Genomic DNA, 20,199 nt, shown 5'->3' on the forward strand with positions numbered 1-20,199 from the left:
CGGAATTGTGACTTAATAACTCAGAATTCTGACTTTATAATTTTTTTAAAAATAGTATTATATATATTTTTTTTATATAAATTCTTAATTTTTTTATCATTCAGTGGCGGGAACGGGCTTCCATATGACTAAGAGTAAGTGGCAAAAAAGTAAAAAAAAAAAAAAAAGACTTTTATTTTGGCGTGACTTGTGACGTCATAAGCCTGCGCCGCTCTCACGCTGTGATTCAACTGGAGAAAGGTTTGTTTTAAAGCGTTTACCCTTATATAAAGCGATTGATTAAAGTTTCAGTGTTTTCATTCAGTGCTAAATTATGTACCTGTTGACAATATTATTTTAACCCTTATACAAAGTAGTACTATTTACTAAAACTTACAGTAATGAGGTCCATTTTTTAAATAAAGATAGGATAAACTTTTTGTTCCAGAGAGGAAATTTGTCTTGTGCAAAAAAAGCTATAAACAGACAATAAGATAAATAAAACAAACAAAACAATTAAGAAGATACTTGAATAAAGTAAAAGTTTGTAATAAGTGTTTTAATGAAAGTTTAATTGATTGAATAGCACAATGTCATTCCATTATAAATATACATCACTATATATAAGAAATGGAGTACTAGTTTTAATCAGCTGATCAGTGGCTATTGTTTCTTGATCAGACTTTTCTGATTTCTGTTTGTTAATGATAGAGGTAAAGTTGGTTTTATATTCGCACATTCGTTCATTTACAAGTCTCTACATTGTTTACCATGTTACTTTGAATATTTGATCGGAATTAGTATGCAAGTGTGACTTGAAAACAACATCAACACTGTTTATTTAACTGTGAACAATGTTGTACTTTGGTAGTCATTTGTTGCTAATATGATTTCGCTATTTAGAGTTTGCAAATAATACTTTAATGAAATTATATTATTAAGGGAAGAGTCTGAATGTGTGAACATAAAACCAACTTTACCTCTATTTGTTAATGACTCTCATATAAAGAAACTGTTGAAGCAAGTGTTGAAGAGAAGTTATTTTGTTTCTGTTCATTGTTTTATTTATTTTAAACAGGACATTTTTATTGTTTTGTTCATTTTAAACAGGATAAAGTGTCTAAACACAGAGAAAAACTCCTGCTGAAGTGACTGATCTCCACACTGTTATAAAGATGGCGTTTATTAAAGAGGAGAGTGAAGATGTGAAGATTGAAGAAACATTCACAGTCAAACAGGAAGATCTGCAAGAACAAACAGGTTAATTTTTTATTCTCAAAGATCAACTCAGTCATTTGATCCTCATTCAGATATTTTAATAATAAGAATAATAAATTAAATCCATCTTGCAGCCCTGAGTGTGCTGCCTAGTTCTCCTAAACGCACATAAGCACTCATTGAAAGACAGGAATGAGTTTCTTTTTTGTTGCTTGTTCTCGTGTCTTTTGTCATTATTTTATGTACTATTAGTCTCCAATTTTCTTTACTTTCTTAAGGTTGTTGCTTTTATTGTTCTCCTACTGTTTGTAAGGTGTCCTTGAGCATTAAAAACGTCACTGGGCACTAATGCCGTTTTAAAATTATTATTGAACAAATGCTTATATTATGGTACAAGGAGCTGACAGGTACTTGCGTGCAGCGGTGGCCAAAGCTAGAAAATGGGACATATTGCGGTTCCAAAACTGCAGTGGGCTCTCACTCCTGGCAATGGGTGGCTCACTTAGATATGCATTTACCTATTAAGATCAATGCAAAATAATATTTCCTTTAACATAAGCATTTAGATTTAATTAAACACTTTAAAACACCTTACACTCACAGCCAGCATTAATATCAGCTTAAATAATTTTAATCTTGTCATATTGATCATTGTTGACAAAAACTAAAGTATGTTTTGACCTCTATATATTAGGAGTTAATTAAAGTAGAATTTCTTATTTTGCTGTTCATTTATTTTTAAATAAGGGGATACAGTAATTTACCTGCTGTCCTATGGGAGATATTTATTATTATTTGATAGAAATCGCTTTAGAGCCTCAATAGAGGGAATCACGTCTGAAGCAGTTGCCGTGTGTGCACTTATTTCTCTCGCAAGCTCTTCGAACGGAGCAAGCAATGTTGTTGTGTTTTCAATTAGCCCCCATTGATGCGCGCTGAAGGATGCGGGAAGCTCAAATTCTGCTCCATATGCACGAAGTGCTCGCTTCTGTGCTAACAAGCTTGACATCATATAAAACATACTGTTCCAATGTGTCGGAGTGTCTTGTTGCAGCATATTTTTCAACAGTTCCAGCTCTGTCTGTATCTCTCCAATTCGGGACATTGCAAGATGAGAATATTTAAAGTGCCCTACTATTTTTCTCCCTATAGCCATACAGTCGGAAATGCTTCGCTGGCTCAGAACTCCTTCCTGTACGGCTAACTGGAGAGTGTGAGCCATGCATCCAAGACTTTTTAAACCACAGTCTTTGATGGCTTTAACCATACTGCGGCCTTTATCTCGCAGCACAACATGTACCATATCTTTAGTTATGTTCCAGCGAGTGAGCATGCTTTCGAGTTGCCTCATTATAGCAGCGCCTGTGTGAGACACAGGGCATTCTCACGCGTGCAGTATAGCCCTCTTCATCTCAAAGTTTTCATCAATCCACTGAGCTGTAAGACTTAACATACTCACTGGACTTACATCTGAGCTCCATATGTCGGTTGTAAAACTTATATCAGTCACATTTTTTGCCAAAAGCGTGTGAATGTGAGCTGACACTTCATTGTACAAAGCCAGGAGAGAAACAGCAGCGAAGTGCCGCCGGCTAGGGAGGGAGTAGCGCGGCTCAATAAATTCAATAAGACGACGAAATCCAAAATCTTCCACAACGCTGAAAGGTTGGTCGTCGATTGCAATCATTTCCATGACTCTGCCTGTGATAGCGTTTGCTTTTGCACTGTCCTTGCCAAATTTCTTTATATTGTCAAGTGTTTGTTGCGTTGGATTCTCTGTTGTGGTTAAACTTGGTGCTTTTTTGGCAGCGAGTTTAGTCTGATAGTCTTTATAGATTTCGGGATGACGACACTTTAGATGGATTATCACATTTGTAGTATTGAACTTTTTTTTCCTACTCCCCCCTCGCAGTGCCTCACATTTGAAGCAGTTGCAGATTGCAATTCTGGGGTCCTCTTTTTTAACGGTGAAAAACTCCCACACTGCTGACATGTTGTCTTCCTTCTTGTGTACTGTGAGTGTGAAGCGCGCGCTTGATTTGTGCTACGTCACAGATGCGACGCTCAAAACCCAGTGGCGGCAGTAAGTTTGTTTAGCCTATGTAAAGAATACGCATTTTATCGGCGTAAAAATATCGACATAATTTTAATAATAGCATAACGATAATCTTAAAAATAGCATTTATCGGCCGATTACGATATGGCCACCGATATATCGTGCATCCCTAGTAAAAAAACGTTTACCTTGGATTATTATGTATCTGCCATTTTTATCCAACACATTTGACTCCCAAACTAAATGTACATTTTTATGTATGAGTACAGCAACTCCCCTACTTTTGCTATTAAAGTTAGAATGATATATTTGTGCTCCTCTATTGAGTTTAGAATAGTCTTTTTTCAACAGATGCGTCTCCTGTGAATATACAATATCTGATTTTTACTTATTAAGATGTGCGAACACCTTGTTTCGTTTCACTGGGTGATTTAACCCCCGTACATTCCAACTGGTAAATTTTGTCTTTACTCCACCCATTTTATGGAGGGCTGTCAAAAACATTTATCAGTAGCATCTAAAAGGAATCTGTGGGTTTTGTATGAAGGGGGATGTGTGGGGTAGAGAGGCAAAAAAAAAAGAGAAAAAAAGAAAAAAAAAGGAGGTGATCACACAAACACTTATAAACACGAAACAACACAATATTAAAACCTTGCATGTAAACTTGCACACACTTCCAGATACTCCCACTCTTAACTAGCTTACCATGTGGGATCTCGCATATAAAACAAAACCATTTAAACAGCTCTTGATGTTTTACTACGAAGCTACTCCATCATTGACAAAATATACTTGAGAGCTAGAAATAACAACAAACATGTGCTATATACACATGACATATGCATATAATAAGGTACAGTATATGTCAAAAGCGTCAGTGCAGTATCAGACAGCACCCGTGAGAAAAGCACAGCAATCGTTAACAGATTCATTCGTGTCAAGCAGTGCGTGAAGGGCTGGTGAGGGGTCCGTGTATCTTTTGGTCCCTCATTTATGTTATAAAAATTTTATTTTTTTGTGATAACGGGATTTCGTTGAGACATATTTTCCTCACCCATGCATACATTTTGTTGCTTGTTAGTTTGATTAGTGTTTATTTCAAATGATATAAATATGTTTGTATTAAACTTGTAGTAATGATCCTTATAATTGGTGTGTGCAACTAAATTTTGGTTGATGCGCCTACATTTTTTAAATTAGGAGCACTGGTGCTACCAAGCAAAAAGGTTGATTTTGAGCCCTGGTCTGCTTTACACATTTTAGAAAAACATTTTGTTGTAATTATGAATGATTACGAATAAAAACAGGCCATTTACAGCTTTCAAATCTGTCTTATCAATATGAACAATATGACTTATGATCAATTATGTAAGAAACTCTGAAAACTGGACTGACAGTTTCAATTTACAATAAATTCTATGTTAAGCGGCTTTGGCACATTTTACATTGTAAAAGCACTAGATAAATAAAGATTAATTGAATTAAATCTGTTTAAATGTGTACACCATTATTGGACCGAACAAAATATGATCTGATTTATTTTGCATTTAATGTGCATCAAAATTACAGTGTGTGTAGCCAATGTTTCCAGTGTCTTTTCACTTTTCAGCTTTTGATGAAGATTTTTAAAGACTTAATGAAAATGAATGTTTTTTTTATATATATATATATATATATATGTGTATATTTCAGAACTAATTGAAGAGAATAAGTGGAGTAAAGAGGAGGAACATCATGTCAAAATTGAGGAAAAAACTCATTTACAGACTGATAGTATTTTGAAAAGGAGAGACAAGAATTGTTTCATCTGCACTCAGTGTGGAAAAAGTTTGTCATGCAAAAACAAACTTAAGATTCACATGATGATCCACACTGGAGAGAAACCATTCTCATGCACTCAGCGTGGAAAGAGTTTCAGCCAATTATCATCCCTTAATCTACACATGAGGATCCATACTGGAGAGAAACCATACACATGCACTCAGTGTGGGAAGAGTTACAGCCAATTATCATCCCTTAATCTACACATGAGGATCCATACTGGAGAGAAACCATTCACATGCACTCAGTGTGGGAAGAGTTTCAGCCTATTATCATCCCTTAATCTACACATGAGGATCCATACTGGAGAGAAACCATTCACATGCACACAGTGTGGTAAGAGTTTCAGCCTATCATCAAACCTCAATAAACACATGAAGATCCACACTGGAGAGAAACCATTCACATGCCCTCAGTGTGGGAAGAGTTTCAGCCAAACATCACACCTTAATAAACACATGAGGATCCACACTGGAGAGAAACCATTCACATGCCCTCAGTGTGGAAAGAGTTTCAGCCAATCATCACACCTTAATAAACACATGAAGATCCACACTGGAGAGAAACCATTCACATGCCCTCAGTGTGGGAAGAGTTTCAGCCAATCATCATACCTTAATAAACACATGAGGATCCACACTGGAGAGAAACCATTCACAAGCAATCAGTGTGGCAAGAATTTTTACTGCTCATCACACCTTAGTAAACTAGGGTTGGGCATCTAAGCTATAATGCAGATCCGATACTCATCTCGATACAAAGAATACGATCCGATATATTAGCGATACATTTGTGACATATTGCGATGCAACACGATACGATTCACACCCATATCACGATACAATGCGATAATTCAGCACTAACTAATTAAATCAAGTTTATGAGATTATGTGAAAAAGGATGCTGTGCCATTGAATGAGTTTGATTATTATTAACCAAGCAAAACCAAGACTTTTTTTACAAACTGGCTTCTCTCAGAGCCAGAGTGTCAGTTCACAGTAGAGGGCCATTTTAGAACCCATAGCACATATTATTTAAGTATTTTCAAGATAAACAGAATGTATAAGTGCAATATATATTATAAATGTATATATTTGCACTCTTTCAACATAAAGGTTTAGCATTGCACAACAAGAATTGTGATTTAACTTTTCAACTATGAAAACAAGTTTTACAAAGATATATTGTGCCACTGAATATTCAAAACTTAAGGTGGTGAACTAGCAGTGTTATGTTGCTTTGAAACATCACTGTCACTGTAAACAACAGGCTAATAAAAATATAAATAAATAAAAATTAACAGGAGGTGTTTAAAACCTTCGTTTTCCGTGACACTAGGCTGAATATCTTTGCAGATGAACAATGCAATAGCATTCGTTATTGGCGTAGAGCGAGCAGAACTGTTGCGCATGGAGAAAACATTCAATGCTTTTCTCACCACTTTTGGAGCTGGTAGCTACAGTTGAAGCAGAGCAGGAAGCCGGGGATGCAGGGACACTGGAAGATGCTTCCACAACAACACTGTGGCGCCGCTTCAAGTAAGATATCAGATTAGTCGTACTGCCCGTGTATTTTACAGATGCGCGGCACATTTTGCAAATTGCATCTGTCCTGTCAAGTCATCCATCCTTTTTGCAGAATCCATAATGTTGCCATACTTTAGATTTAAAACTCAGTGAGGAATAAGATGTTTGTTTTGCTTATCGCGCTTTCTGAGGGCGCACCACTAGCTTCATCCGCACACCTGATACACTGAGTTGTAGTGTAAGTGTACACATCCGCAAGTCCGTTGCTAATGCATACTTTATGTAGGTCGATTAAATTATGCGCCAAAAACAGGTTGACAACACTGGTAATAAATAAAAAATACATTCTATATTAAAAATAAAAGTTGTATCTTGTAAAAACCGTTGCATCTCGCAAAAACCGATGCATCTCGATTTGCTTCCAAAATTTCATTCATCCTCTGCTGCTCTACCGATGCACTCGCATCGTGCACACGCATGACTGTGTATCGATACATATCGGTTAATCTTCCCATTCCTATAGTAAACACATACGGATCCACACTGGAGAGAAACCATTCACATGCACTCAGTGTGGGAAGAGTTTCAGCCAATCATCATCCCGTAATTTACACTTGAGGATCCACACTGGAGAGAAACCAAACAACAGAATTTTGCATGCTTAAACTCTAGTGTGACGGCAGCTTCGTTGTGGGATGAGTTTCAGCAACTCCTCAGACCTTAATAAACACATGAAGACCCACTCTGGAGAGAAACCATTCACATGCACTCAGTGTGAAAAGAGTTTTAACCGATCAGCAAACCTTAATAAACACATTAAGATCCACACTGGTGTGAAAGTGGATATGTGTTTGAGTTTGAGAAGACTTTTCTTACAGCTCCAAAATTGAAACTGCACCAGACGATTCACACTGTGACAAGAGGTTTAATCGGTTAACACATCTGAAAACAGAAGAGGATTCACACTGGAGAAACCGTACGGATCTGATCCATGTCAACAGAGTTTCGCTCAATCGGCGCAGCTTAAGAAACACATAGACAAAAAGTTGCACACATGATATGAATGCAGCAAAACATTTTCTCATGTGCACAGGATTTTTCCTGTCTGAATAATGTTTCAAAAGGCTGAGGGACGGTATACTGTTTTCCAATACTCCTTCACTGGGGTTGTAAATGTGTCGTGTTTCTCCCACTCTCCACACTCTCCAGTGTATTCATGTAGCTAGTGTTGTTTTGGATGATGTTCTCTGTCTTGACTCCCTGAATGAGAAACATCACTGGGAAGACACCACCCACATCAAATAAGGTGGAGCTCCAGGACAGTTAGTTTGCAGTATAGCAGGGCCTCAAGTTTAGAAAGCCCATTCAATTGTCCTGTGCTGTATTTTTTATTAGTAAAGATTATTTACTTTTAGGTTCTAGTTTACTACGATAGGGATGGTATACAGTTTAACCCAAAGAATGACCAGTCTGTCAGATGAAGAAGAGTCGGAGTCAGAGATTCAAAAAAATAAATTAAGTTTACTGAAGATAGTTTGCAGTTTCATCAGCAGAAGCCAGCTTCAACACTCGCAATGAGTTCCTAGGCCGCTCTGACTTACAGTACAACAATGCAGTAATTATACTCTACACAAGTCCAGAAAAGGTGGGATCCAGGTAAACATTTCTCATTGGTTGCATTAAAAAAAAAATTATTGTGTGCGTCAATGAAGTATTGTATCTAGCTCCATTATTAGGTTATTAGGAGCTGATCTCCAACCTGTGAAAAGCTAAACCAGGGTCACAATAGACACAAGAGACAATCTGTGTTAAAAACTCAGAGATGTTTCTTGTACGCTCAGCTGTGTTATCAAACTGGTTCAAGACTGTTTCCATCAACAGTCTGCTACAATATCCTGAATACACACAGTGTCTATCTCCACACAAAAGGAATTACTTTATTAAGATTTGCAATCAAAACAGGTAAATTATTGTTGACAATATCAGTGTAGCAGGGTGTAATATCCTTTTACGCCTATTGGCTGGTGTAACACTAACTTGTTGAGTCTATGAGATCCGGGTTGACTATTACTGTAGTTTCTATTGGCTGGGTCACGCTAAGTCATCAAACCTATCAGATCCCGTTTAGGAAGTATAAAAGTTAAGCGCATTTGGTAACTCGGAATGTGTCATCGGTGTTGCCGTCTTTTTTTTCTGAAGGGTAAACCCTTCCGGTTGAAAGAAACGGTAAGTGCGGAAGATAAATTTGTGTACACTTCAGTATATTTGGGTAGTAACTGTACTATAAGTGTTGCCAGGATTGACTGGTTTGGTCCTCAGCTGCTCTGCACCAGACGCTGTTCGTTCGGCGTGCTTTCTGCCTGCTCTGGTTCCCGGCGCTTTGATTTGTGCTTTGCGCGTTGGTGGTGTCCGATTTAGTGGTTACCAATAACTTCTGATGTTTGCAGAGTGAGGCCATGTTCTAACATCTGTACGGTATGTATGGCAGAGCATTTGTTTGTTTAAATTTTTTTTTTTATTGTAAATCGTGGCTTTGTGACAACAGGTGACTGTGTGCACAAGGGTTTCTATAATGACTGGTGACCAAGTCTGACAACTGCGGTGGCATCGCTGCTGTTTTGCCGGAGCTTTATTTTATGATTTTTGTTTCTTTTGTATATTATGATTTTTATAGTTTTTGTTTGAATTGTTATATTCGTATTGTGATTTTTGTTTTTGTTATGCATTCGAGTGATTTTTGCAAATTTTCCCTTTCTGTTCAGGTCTATTCTAAATTGTTACTTTTTGGTTGTGATTTTCATATTTTTCTTTAATAGTTTCTCTTTGTTTTGTAACTGTCTTCTGTGTATTTTCTTTGAAACCTATTTGGTTTATAGGGGGGTGGGGGAGACCCAGCTTGGGTGCATTGTATTAGTGTGTGGGTGTATATATACACCGAGTGCTGTGCTAAACAGATATTGCTGTGTAAAATAAGTTTGCTGTGTTTTCATAGGGGCTGTGTGTGTGTGTGCGTGTGTGTTTGTATTCCTTGGTGTTGTGGACACTTGCAAACTTCCGCTGGTACCCCACTCTATTGTTTTGGATTATTGTTGTCTTTTTTGTTGTTGTTTTGTAATAGGCTCATGTTAAAAAGAATTTTTAATTATTTTAACTTTTGTATTTCAATAAAGTGCTTTTTTTCTGATTTTACGTCTCCATGCTCACCCTACTTTGGCTACGAACCTATAGGTGCCTGTTAAATATAATAATAATTATTATTATTCCCGGCTTAACCGGGTGACGTTGTCGTTTAAGGTGTTTAATTAAATTTCTTGTCCCCCCTGCCACATTTGGACAACTAGAACAGGTGATTTTCTTCTCCTCTGGGACAGAGGGAGAGAGAGATCTCCATGACCTATGACCTGTTTTTTGTGTGTCTCCTGAAAACAAATTTTAAAAAGACAGGCAAAAAGAGAAACAAGGACACTGAACATTCTTACATTAAGAAGCGTGAATTTATACATTAGTTAAATCAATTCAAAGTTCTATAATTAATAATTAAATTTAATAAAAGTAATTAAATAATTATATTTAATAAAAAGTGATGAGAAACAGGATGTTGAGAAAAAGGATTAACGTTGATTTGTTGAGATGAATTTAAAGGTAGAACTGCAACTCCTTCAGTCCCCTGTTTTTGACCGAAGCGAATTAATCCGCTCCAGGTCAACCAGTTAGGTCACTAAAGAAAGTGGAAGTAATGACTCGTGCTCTCTACTTGGGTTACAGAGTTTCTTCGCCCTTTCTTGGACATGCTGGAACCTTAAAATTCCAGTCTCCAAGCTAAGGGCTCTTCCACCTTCTACTCACAATGGGCTTCGTCCTTGTATTCATCAAGCTATTCAGTTTTGAAGACAGTTCGTCAGTGAAAATATACAAAAAACAAAACAGCGGACCAAACACCAGAATATGAACACAAATGTGCAAGCCCTAATAGTCATCCAGAAGTAAACAACACATACTTTCATCGATACATCCTCTGATGCATTTACAACTTGCTCCAAATCTAAATCCAAACATCCAGGCTAATTCTAAGACTCAAGAGTTCCTCTGATCAGACATAAAAGGTCATCCATTCAACCTAAGCCACACAGGATTCAAATTCATGACCTGCAAAAACATCTTTATCTTCACCAGTCTTAAAACATTCATCAGCGTGTTCTGTAACTTCAACTTAAAATAATGAAACATTTTTATATTACAATAGTCCAATTCAGCACCATTACCATGTTTAATTATTACCTTGCTGAACTCCATATCAGTCAAGTCCACTTAAAATAAATTTTCATTCAAATAATGATGTGATTGTAATGATGCAATTATCACACATTATCAATAGGAAGTGTGCAAGCACCCTTGTCTGGGCTATAAGCCAAATTCACCTTCACAGTTAACAAACTAATATCAGATCCACTCTCTGAAAGCCCGAGAGCTTTAACACTGTAAACACTGTTATTGCACTCCTGACATTATTATGCAAGAAGAGGGATTGTGAATCGATTTCTTTTGTTCCCACTTTTTAGGGGTTTACAGTTTTTTTTACAATGGCTATGATACTTTTTTCAATACATTTAACAAGTTTCCCAAACTCTTAACATGGTTAGCACTGTAGCGTACAGTCCACAGATAAAATTTCTTATTGATTTTATCACGGTCCGACAGAACGGTTTTACGACTCCTGGCTCCAAGAAGTCTGGATTTTCGTGACAGCTTAAGTTGTTCAGGGGGCCTGGAGAGATAAGCAGGAAAACTTCAAAGACATTCCTGCCCAAATACACTCACACACACACCCCCACGAGGCTGTTCCGAAAGAAAGAAAATGAACTCATCAAATCCAGAACCAGCACAAAACCAATGTGTTATGTTTTGTAAACTTTGTATCTCATTTCTGACTTTTCTTACCTGTGTAACCTCTCTTATAACCTGTATGCATGTTCCATTTAGGCCTTTGTAAAGCATAAATATTGTAAGGATATGAAAAATTATGTTGATGTACTTTCAACCCCCCCATGTTTGGTACCGATGGGTTTCTGCTGACATTTTACAACACATGATGCATAGTGCAAGACCATAACTCACATTGCGTTATTCTTTAAAGCCCTGTATTAAAGGCCTGTCCGCATGCTTTGGGCGGACACTCAAATTTGCATACGAGGAGCCTCGAGACAAAGAAAGGGTTCGCGCACAAACTTTCCCCTGAAATCATTGGTCAGAATGCTGTACGGGTTGTCACGTGACCCGCAGGTATAAGCACACTTCCCCCCAAACATCTGGGCAGAAAGAGAACGTCCTAAGAAGAACATCATTGTCGGTGGCCTTCGGGCCACGCGGCTTTCCTACGCCGCATGGACTTTCCCGCCACGTTTCTTTATTTTCCGGCAAAGTAAATTCAGTTTAAAGTTTGCGATCGTGTTCGTCCGAACTGCATTACAAACTCCACGCATCAAAGGACATCAAGAGGAGTTTTTATCACGGCGGAAGAGAGACGCATAAAAGAGACCTCCAGACATGGAAGACCAGGTGATTTTAGTTATGCGATTAAGCTGTGCCCCTTTTATCAAAAAGGTGTGTTTTATAACCTTGGTGGTCCGTAATGGTGCGTGTGGAACTGAAAGTTTTGTCACTCTTTTACCTGAAATCTATATTTCCTAGCTTTACTATGTCTCTTTGTTGTTACACGTTCTATAGACCCGATATCTCCACGTGGTTTACCTTTGTTTTGTGTTTAATGTATGTTTGTGCGTTTGTTTGTTCGTTACGTCTGACTAATCAATAAATTCCATTATAATCAAATGAATTGTATTGTTTGCCTCACGAGAAAATGTCACTGAAATACAGATTCCCCTGCCTAGCTATTATAAGTTGTTTAAAACTTTTGAATGATTAATCTACTTCACAAGAAGTAGCAATTAAATTCCCTTTTTCTAAATGAATAGATTACCGTGTCCGCTCGGAAGAGCGGCGGCTCTGCTTGTGTTCGTTTGGTCAAATTAACAATAAATTGATCCAGAATATTAATGATTAATAATAATTTGTTATTGTTGATAATTAATATTCATAATCTGGGAATCCGCTCGGTCGCGCGAGCATGATCATTTACAATCATATGTTTGTTTGACCAAACTGACTGAAGCTTAAGCCGGAATATTAATAATTAAGAATAAACCGTTATTGTTGATTATTAATATTCATAAAATGAGCTAATTTCATGTTACAGCACAACATCCGTTTTTGTGGGCTATACAATTAACAGTTAACGCCAATTTAAACAAACAGAAATTTAAATACAACAGAAATCTAAATAAATTCAATTAGAAACAGTTTAAATTCAAACAGTACAGTAAGCCATTTACACTGTGTCTAATTACTTTTAGACTGTCATAGAGTTGGAGGCCAATCAAGTCCCACATGAAATTATCTATGTTGACGAGGCTGGCTTCAACTTGGTGAAATTGCGTCGCCGTAGGAGAAACATAATAGGCCAAAGGGCCACTGTTACCAGGCCAGGCCAGAGAAGAAGTCGGGCAAATGCAGAAGACCAGGCAGAATAGAAAATTACTTAGTTTTTTTATGATAATTGCGGTGCTTTTTCTGTTTGTATATCTTGCAGTAATGTCCTTTTGCATATCAAGTCTGTACTGCAGCAATTCTGTGTCTGTATTTTTTTACATACAGTAAACTGTGAATTTTTTTAAAGCTACCCTGGGATGGTCGTAAATTTTTTATATTCAATTTCTGCAGGATAAAAAAACTAAATGCATGAATTTACTGTACTAAACCCATAACACAAAAATTTAGAGAGGCTTTAAATATAAGGGCAGAGCTGACACATAAACTAATGCAGTTTCTGTAAACTTAGCTGATGATAGTGTTTTTATTGTCAATGTGTTCTGATTGACAACATGTTTCTGTTGGAAGAGAACATGTGTTTGTGTTTTGAACAATTATTTCATTTTGAAACATGTTTACAGTGTGTTGTTAGACATGGTGTAGTGTGTTCGTTGATTATTGTATTTTGAAAAGAAGTTTAGAGGTTTAGTTTACAATGTTTGATTTTGAGCATGAAATTAAATGTTTTGCCAATTGTGTGTTTTGGGTGTGTTGGTGCGGTAAGAGTTTGGCAAACTTATTAAATATATTTAAAAAACTGTCATAGACATTGTAAAAAAACTAACACAATTTTAGTCTAATTCTACAATGATCAAACATAAGTAATTTAAACTCAAGCATCTTTTAACAGAAATAAGACTAAACCTCATAATTATCTTCTCAACTTGTTATTTGTACCATATTACTTTACTCTGACTAAACCATTCAACATAACAGAAGCAGACAATATGATCTTGTATAAAATTCATTTGATTCTTACTGTCTGGTCAATTAGAAATGCTCACAGGTTAGCAAATGGTTGATTTGTTGAAAATCTTTTATATTTGTCATTTGACAGTAAAACCTGTTTGAAAGCATTACCAATTGAACAAGAATCTTAATATTGACTTGAGTTGACTTGACTGCTTAAAAATGCTGTTAAAGTTGACGCTGCATTTCTGTTTATTAAAATGTCATTAACTGATCATCTAATTAAATGATCATTTTCGCTGCAGCAGTATAAATACTTCTTTCTGAATTCTTACATCAGCTATTTAACCATCAGATTCAAACACTTTCATTCAACTTTATCTCTCTGTTCTACACAACATCCAAACAATTATGTTTCTCTGCCCTTGAGGACACACACACATAGACAGAGTGATTTACTGCAGCATTTGCCTTTAACACAAATGACTTCAACTCAATTTTCTGCTTATTTTTCCTATGCTAGAGTGAGGATGCTTTCTGGAATATTGTGGTTAGTGACGTAGCCAATGTCACTGTTTAAATGCCATCAAGTCTAAAATATTTACCTTTAACATTCAGATAGCAAAGAATTAACTGTAATTAATCTTTGAACTCAGTCAATTTAGACATGGATTTGTAACCTAATATGGATGGCAGTCTTCAATTTCAATGCGATAAGCTAATAAAACTTTTTTTTTTTTAATTATTATTATTCCAGAGAGTAATCAGAATCAGGAAGTCATCATTAACCATTGAAAACAGAGCCGGATAAACTGGATTGGAAAAAAGAATATAGAATAAAATAAAAATAGTACAAAAGGGGGTAGTAACACAACAAACAGGATGCCAGCTGCCGTTAAAACCCAAAGAAAAAGATGCGCACAGCGCAGACGCGGACGTCGACGCGTATATGTGGTGAGCCAATAGGAGGGCGCGATGGTGGCTTTGAACGATCCTGGTAAAGGTATAAATGTTTAAAGCTGCGGTTGGCGTTGGAGTTTCGATCGTCGTTGAACTTGAGGAGAAGAAGAAAGTACAACATCTGCAACATTAGGAGACCTTAGTGTGGTATGTTTTTATACTATAAGTCTTGTTTCGGTGGTGGCAAAATGTTGTGTAAAGTATATTTGAAATAACAATGTTTGAGACCTTGTTGTGAATGTGTAATTAATGGATGTTGCCGTGTTCCTTGCTGTTCCTTCCTGTTTTGCGAGATATGTGTAGCTAAGTGAAATTTTAAACCGCTGGTTTATCCAGCAGTTGTATAGGAGCGACGTACAGTGTAAAATGGCGTGTAGTTGTATAGTACAGAATTATTTGCAATGGTGCATGTTGTAGTTTAGCTGAAGAAGCCATTGCAAATGGCGACCTATAAGAATAACGTGCTGGCAATGGAGGGATATGGGCAAGATATGTGTGTTCGTATGTTCCACAGAGTATAATGGCTGAGTCAAAGAGAAAGTGTTTGGAAGTAGAGGGTTGCGTACATAACGTGTCTGAAGTGCTACAAGGACAATCGAGCAATGTGCGTCATTTTACGGCCTTGCTGCAGGAGGCCAACCACAACAGCAGTGTCGTTGAGTTTGACATGCAAAAGCATAACAGTTTTCAGTGTGCTGCAAGAGACCGGTGAGTAGCTTTTGAAGGATCATTCAGCAAAACAGAAAATTGTAGTAAAGTTTTTATTTATTAATTTATTATTGTTGAATTACTCTTAAGTGGTTCTAAGTCTTTATTATAATTTTTTTTTCTGTTAAAGAGAAAATAATATTTAAAATGTTAGAACCATATAGCCATTTACTTTCGTAGTTGGAGAAAAAAAGTGAATGGTTACTATCTGGTAAATGTTTTTTTTTGTTTTTTTCTTTCGTTTGCTTAAGTCAAATAGGTTTGTGCCAAGGGGATAAGTAACCGTTGACAATGTGTAGTTTTTCGTTTTTTAGGGCAATTGTTTTCAGGTTTTTTTTTTTTTTTTGTGGAATTATGTACAATTGTTTTTTTGTAATTTTTGCATTTGGTGAAAAATTGCAGGATCATTTAATTTTTTTTTTTGTTTTAGTGGTACATGCAAGTCTGTAAGAATAGAAAAGATGCATTGTGTCTCTCTGTGTGTAAACAACATTTGAAGTGCAGTAAAAAAAAGTGTTACAATATAGTTGTAATTGAAAAAGTGTTGTTCAGTGGGTTTAAAAGTGATTAAATGTCATAGTTTTAAAAGGAACATTTATAGTTTTGTAAAAAAAAAAAAAAAATCTTGTGGCATAGAAAAGTTGAATATTTGTAACCATTAATCCATCTGTTATAATTATGTTTGTAGCATCATGTAAAGCAGCAAATTCTGCACTTGTAGCAGTGACCAGGGAAGCTGAACAAGTTCTGCAAACGTTTAACATTCCACCAGTATTTTTTTTCAAGCAATTTATTTTCATACTATTTTAATAGCTTCATTGAATATTAGTTTGTTAGTTGTTAAAATATATGAAAGTTCTTGCTTAACATCCTATATATGTCTTTTTAGTTAAATACACAGAAGACCAAACGTGCCTGCAGCACCCTTCCCAAACCAGTATCATTTGTAGAGAGGAATCTGTTTGGTCATCTTGTGCCTAAACGGAGAAGGCAGAAATCTTCAAAGGCAAACATTTGCGATGGTATGGCTATAATAAGTTTTAGCATATTGTGTATTATTGTAGTGGACACACACATATTTCTTATAATGTGTAGCACCATCATACGTTTTCTGTAATGTACAATTTTATAAATCTCTATATTTTTAGCTACTGTGATCAATAGTGCAGGTATGTCTTCATCTTTGGAATCTGGGCAAAGAGACATTGATCATAGTGAGTAATGACACCAACAATTTTCAAAGTAACTAGCCGTGCATGGTTATTACTATTGTGTCATTTGCCCCATTGTTCTTATTTGAAGGTCCATCACTGTCTGCTCACAGTTTGGGCAGCAGTGGAAAACATTGGTAAGTATTTCCCAGTAATGGTCAGTCTAACCAACTGCCATGAACACTATAATTACATGTATTGTTTACTAATACAGAATCTCTTCATCAAGAAATTGAGCACCTGCTAGGTGACATTGATGACATTGAGTGTTCAATTCCGACTTCCTCAAACACAATTCGCGTTAAGCAGTCTAAAAAGAAGTGGACAGCTTTAAGGCCTGAGATGTTGGATTCTTTATTGTCTGCTGAATATTCAGAGATTAGGCAGTGCCAGCACTGCCTACTGAAGCGATCTGTTATTCGCTGTAAAGACTACATTCCCAAGCAGCTATTATGTCCAGACTGTGATATTTTGCTCCACTAAAGTACACTTCACAACCGTGAAACTGATGTGGAAGGCTTTTTTAGGCCCATATCCCCTATTTGATGTGTGCAGAATCCTGTTAAATGATTAACAACATGATTGTAACTAGTTTGATTTTCGAAACTAATAAAAAATGTATTTATTGATGGGTTATCAATGAATGATAAAAAGAGAGAAATTGTAATGGAAATTCATTTTTAGATGAGCATGTGTAGTGGAAACTTGTTTACTATTCATTTTTAGACGTGTGAGTGCAATGGAAAAGTCACTTGTATTTATTTTCAGATGTGTATGCTTATTTCCATACAGCCTGACATTCCTGTACGTGACTAACTGGACCTTGTCCCCCATCTTAAAGGTTTACTTTGAAAGGCCATCTGATATACGATATGTAGGGGGCTTGGGTAAGAGCTATGGTTGTTAGATATATGCTAAGAAAGGAACATAGGTCAGAAACAGTAGAAACGTCTGACGCAGTACAGAATGGGCCGAATTAGAATTGACCTCGTAAGCAGTACAAACCAAAAGGGTGAACACACTCTGTAACCGTGTCTCACTCTGCAGAAACTGTTGCTGCTGTATGATTGTGACATTCTTTATAAAGAATAAAACTTTGAAAAGACATCCCAGGTAAAACTTTGTTTCTTTACCACAGAGAAATTCTCTTTAAAGAAAACTGCCACTACACAGGTTAAGTCCGCTTTGCAGGTGCCTCACATCAACTACAATGACACTCTCACCTTTAGCCCTTGACCTCAGCCACAATCATATTCTTGCAGTCTGGGGGTGCGCAGCGCAGAAACGGCAGGCTGGCAGCCTTCATGCTGGTGCTCGCGGAGCTGATGACGTCGAAGCCGTGCGGATCCGAGAAACCTAGACATAAAGCAAATGCGCTGTTAGTCAAACCGAGGCAGCCATGCTGCCACAGCACAAATCGTGCTGCTGTCAAAACTGATCTGCGAGAAGGGTGAGGTTGGGCTTACTCAGGCTGCGTCGGACGTTGCGCAGACGGACATTGTTGCCGCTTCTCACAGCTTGGTTGAACACGGCTTGCTTCTCTATGGCGAACACTACCACTCTGTGATAGTCTTCTCTGGCGCTCTGAATTATTGCAGAGACATAGGGGCTGTTTCGCCTAGACTGCCGTCTGGGTGACACGTTGTATATAAAGCCCTCCACTATGTTTTCGTTAACCTTCGGAGCCTGGACTGGCCATATCGCTATATGCCGTTGCCAGCTGGACGAATGAAGTGTACCAAGACAGATGCTCTGCGAGTAAACAGCACGGGACGCGAATATTTATAGGCAATCTTCGCCTCCTATTTGCATATGAAAGCCAACGGAATGTTGATCAAACCTCTTTAATTGGCTCTCACCAAGTTGCAGAAATTGGCCACAAGTAGCCATGTATTGTACAGCTTTAGATAAGTATGTTTTATAACGAGTATCATTGTTATTCTCGCATTTCTGTGTTACAGAGGGGCGGACACCTGCACTAACTTGAATATTGTGCAAATGTCTAGTGTTTTCCTTATTAAAGACACAGACATGCCAAAGCGCTACAACAGCATATATCAAATATAAAACACACACAAAAAAGTAAAAAATATATTTCCTATGTTCAAAGGCCTAATTTATTTGTTATTTTGAGGAATGTATGTGTTATTTGACGTTTTAATATTCGCTCAGGCTTATACTACCTCCACCAGCAATACAGACCACCCTTCTTATTTTAAATAGGCCTTGGCTAGGTCACTTGGCATTTCTGTGTTTGCATGTTTGTTCTCGTCGTGTTCGACTAGGTTTCCTCCGGGTGATCCGGTTTCCCCCACAATTCCATGGACACGCTAACAGGTGAATTGGGTATGCTAAAACTGACCGTAGTGTATGTGTGTGAAGGAGTGTGCATGGACGTTTCCCACTGGCTCGCATGGTTCAGGATTGGTAGAGCTACGCATCGATGAATTTGCTCTTCAGTGTTTGAACTCTCAGTAATGATTAAATCACACTGAACTGAGCTAAACTGAACTGAACTGAACTTAAACACTAAAAACTGAACTACACTGTTCCAGTTACAATGATAATTTATGTGAAGCTGCTTTGACACAATCTACATTGTAAAAGCGCTATACAAATAAAGCTGAATTGAATTGTTGGGTTGCAGCACGAATGGCATCCGCTGCATAAAACATATGGTGGATAAGTTGATGGTTCATTGCACGGTGGTGACCCCAGAATAATAAACAGTCTAAGCCAAAAGAAAATGAATGAATAAGCAAAGTCTAAAATACTGCAAGACGTTTTAAATATAACAAGTTGTGAATAAAACATTTAACTATGTGCTGTGGGTAAAAGGTGTGTTTCCATCTGGCTAGCAAGTATATTTAAAACCTGTGGGAAGCCCTTTATATATTTACATATAATGAAAGTTTTTTTTATCAACCTGTTATTTATTGGAAAGCTGTATATCTAAAAATGTATAAAAAAAAAAAAGTAAACTATTTTAGCATATTTAAACAAGAACCGTATACCATTCAACATCTAGTTACGTTAAAAGTTGTTGTTTTAACTTCAAGAATTTGTGCTTACTGTGTTTAATAGACATATTTATTGATGTTTATTTTCTTTTCATGTGCTGTCTTGTTTCTGTATTATTTCTCCTATATAAGCTAGGTACTTCAATTTTATTAATGATTACCTTAATAAAATTGTAGAGACTGTATACTATATTATTTGTATTGTAAATGTTTTGTTTTTATTGCAATAAATAAATATTTGATTATGCAATGTTATCGGTTATCATAACTGCAGCAACTTTAAGCACCATAGCATCCTGCTTGATGAGTCCGTTTTCAAATCCAACTGTGTTGGGGTAATCTTGTTGATCAATGGCTGCAGTCTG

At 36.9% G+C, this 20,199-nt stretch overlaps 2 protein-coding genes across 2 annotated transcripts in view; both read left to right on the forward strand.

Annotated features, from left to right (window-relative positions):
• Positions 1 to 20,199, forward strand: part of LOC141381809 (uncharacterized) — a 705,874-nt gene that overhangs the window by 38,190 nt on the left and 647,485 nt on the right. The gene's annotated exons all lie outside the window — the stretch shown is intronic.
• On the forward strand, positions 190 to 9,784 carry LOC137488697 (uncharacterized). The gene is made up of 3 exons (XM_068215705.2): positions 190 to 240; positions 1,090 to 1,239; positions 4,946 to 9,784. The coding sequence occupies exons 2-3, from the start codon at positions 1,155 to 1,157 to the stop codon at positions 5,797 to 5,799; spliced, it is 939 nt and encodes a 312-aa protein (XP_068071806.1). The 5' UTR covers positions 190 to 240; positions 1,090 to 1,154; the 3' UTR covers positions 5,800 to 9,784.

Source organism: Danio rerio, chromosome 4 (assembly GCF_049306965.1).
Source record: "Danio rerio strain Tuebingen ecotype United States chromosome 4, GRCz12tu, whole genome shotgun sequence".
Taxonomy (NCBI): Eukaryota; Metazoa; Chordata; class Actinopteri; order Cypriniformes; family Danionidae; genus Danio; species Danio rerio.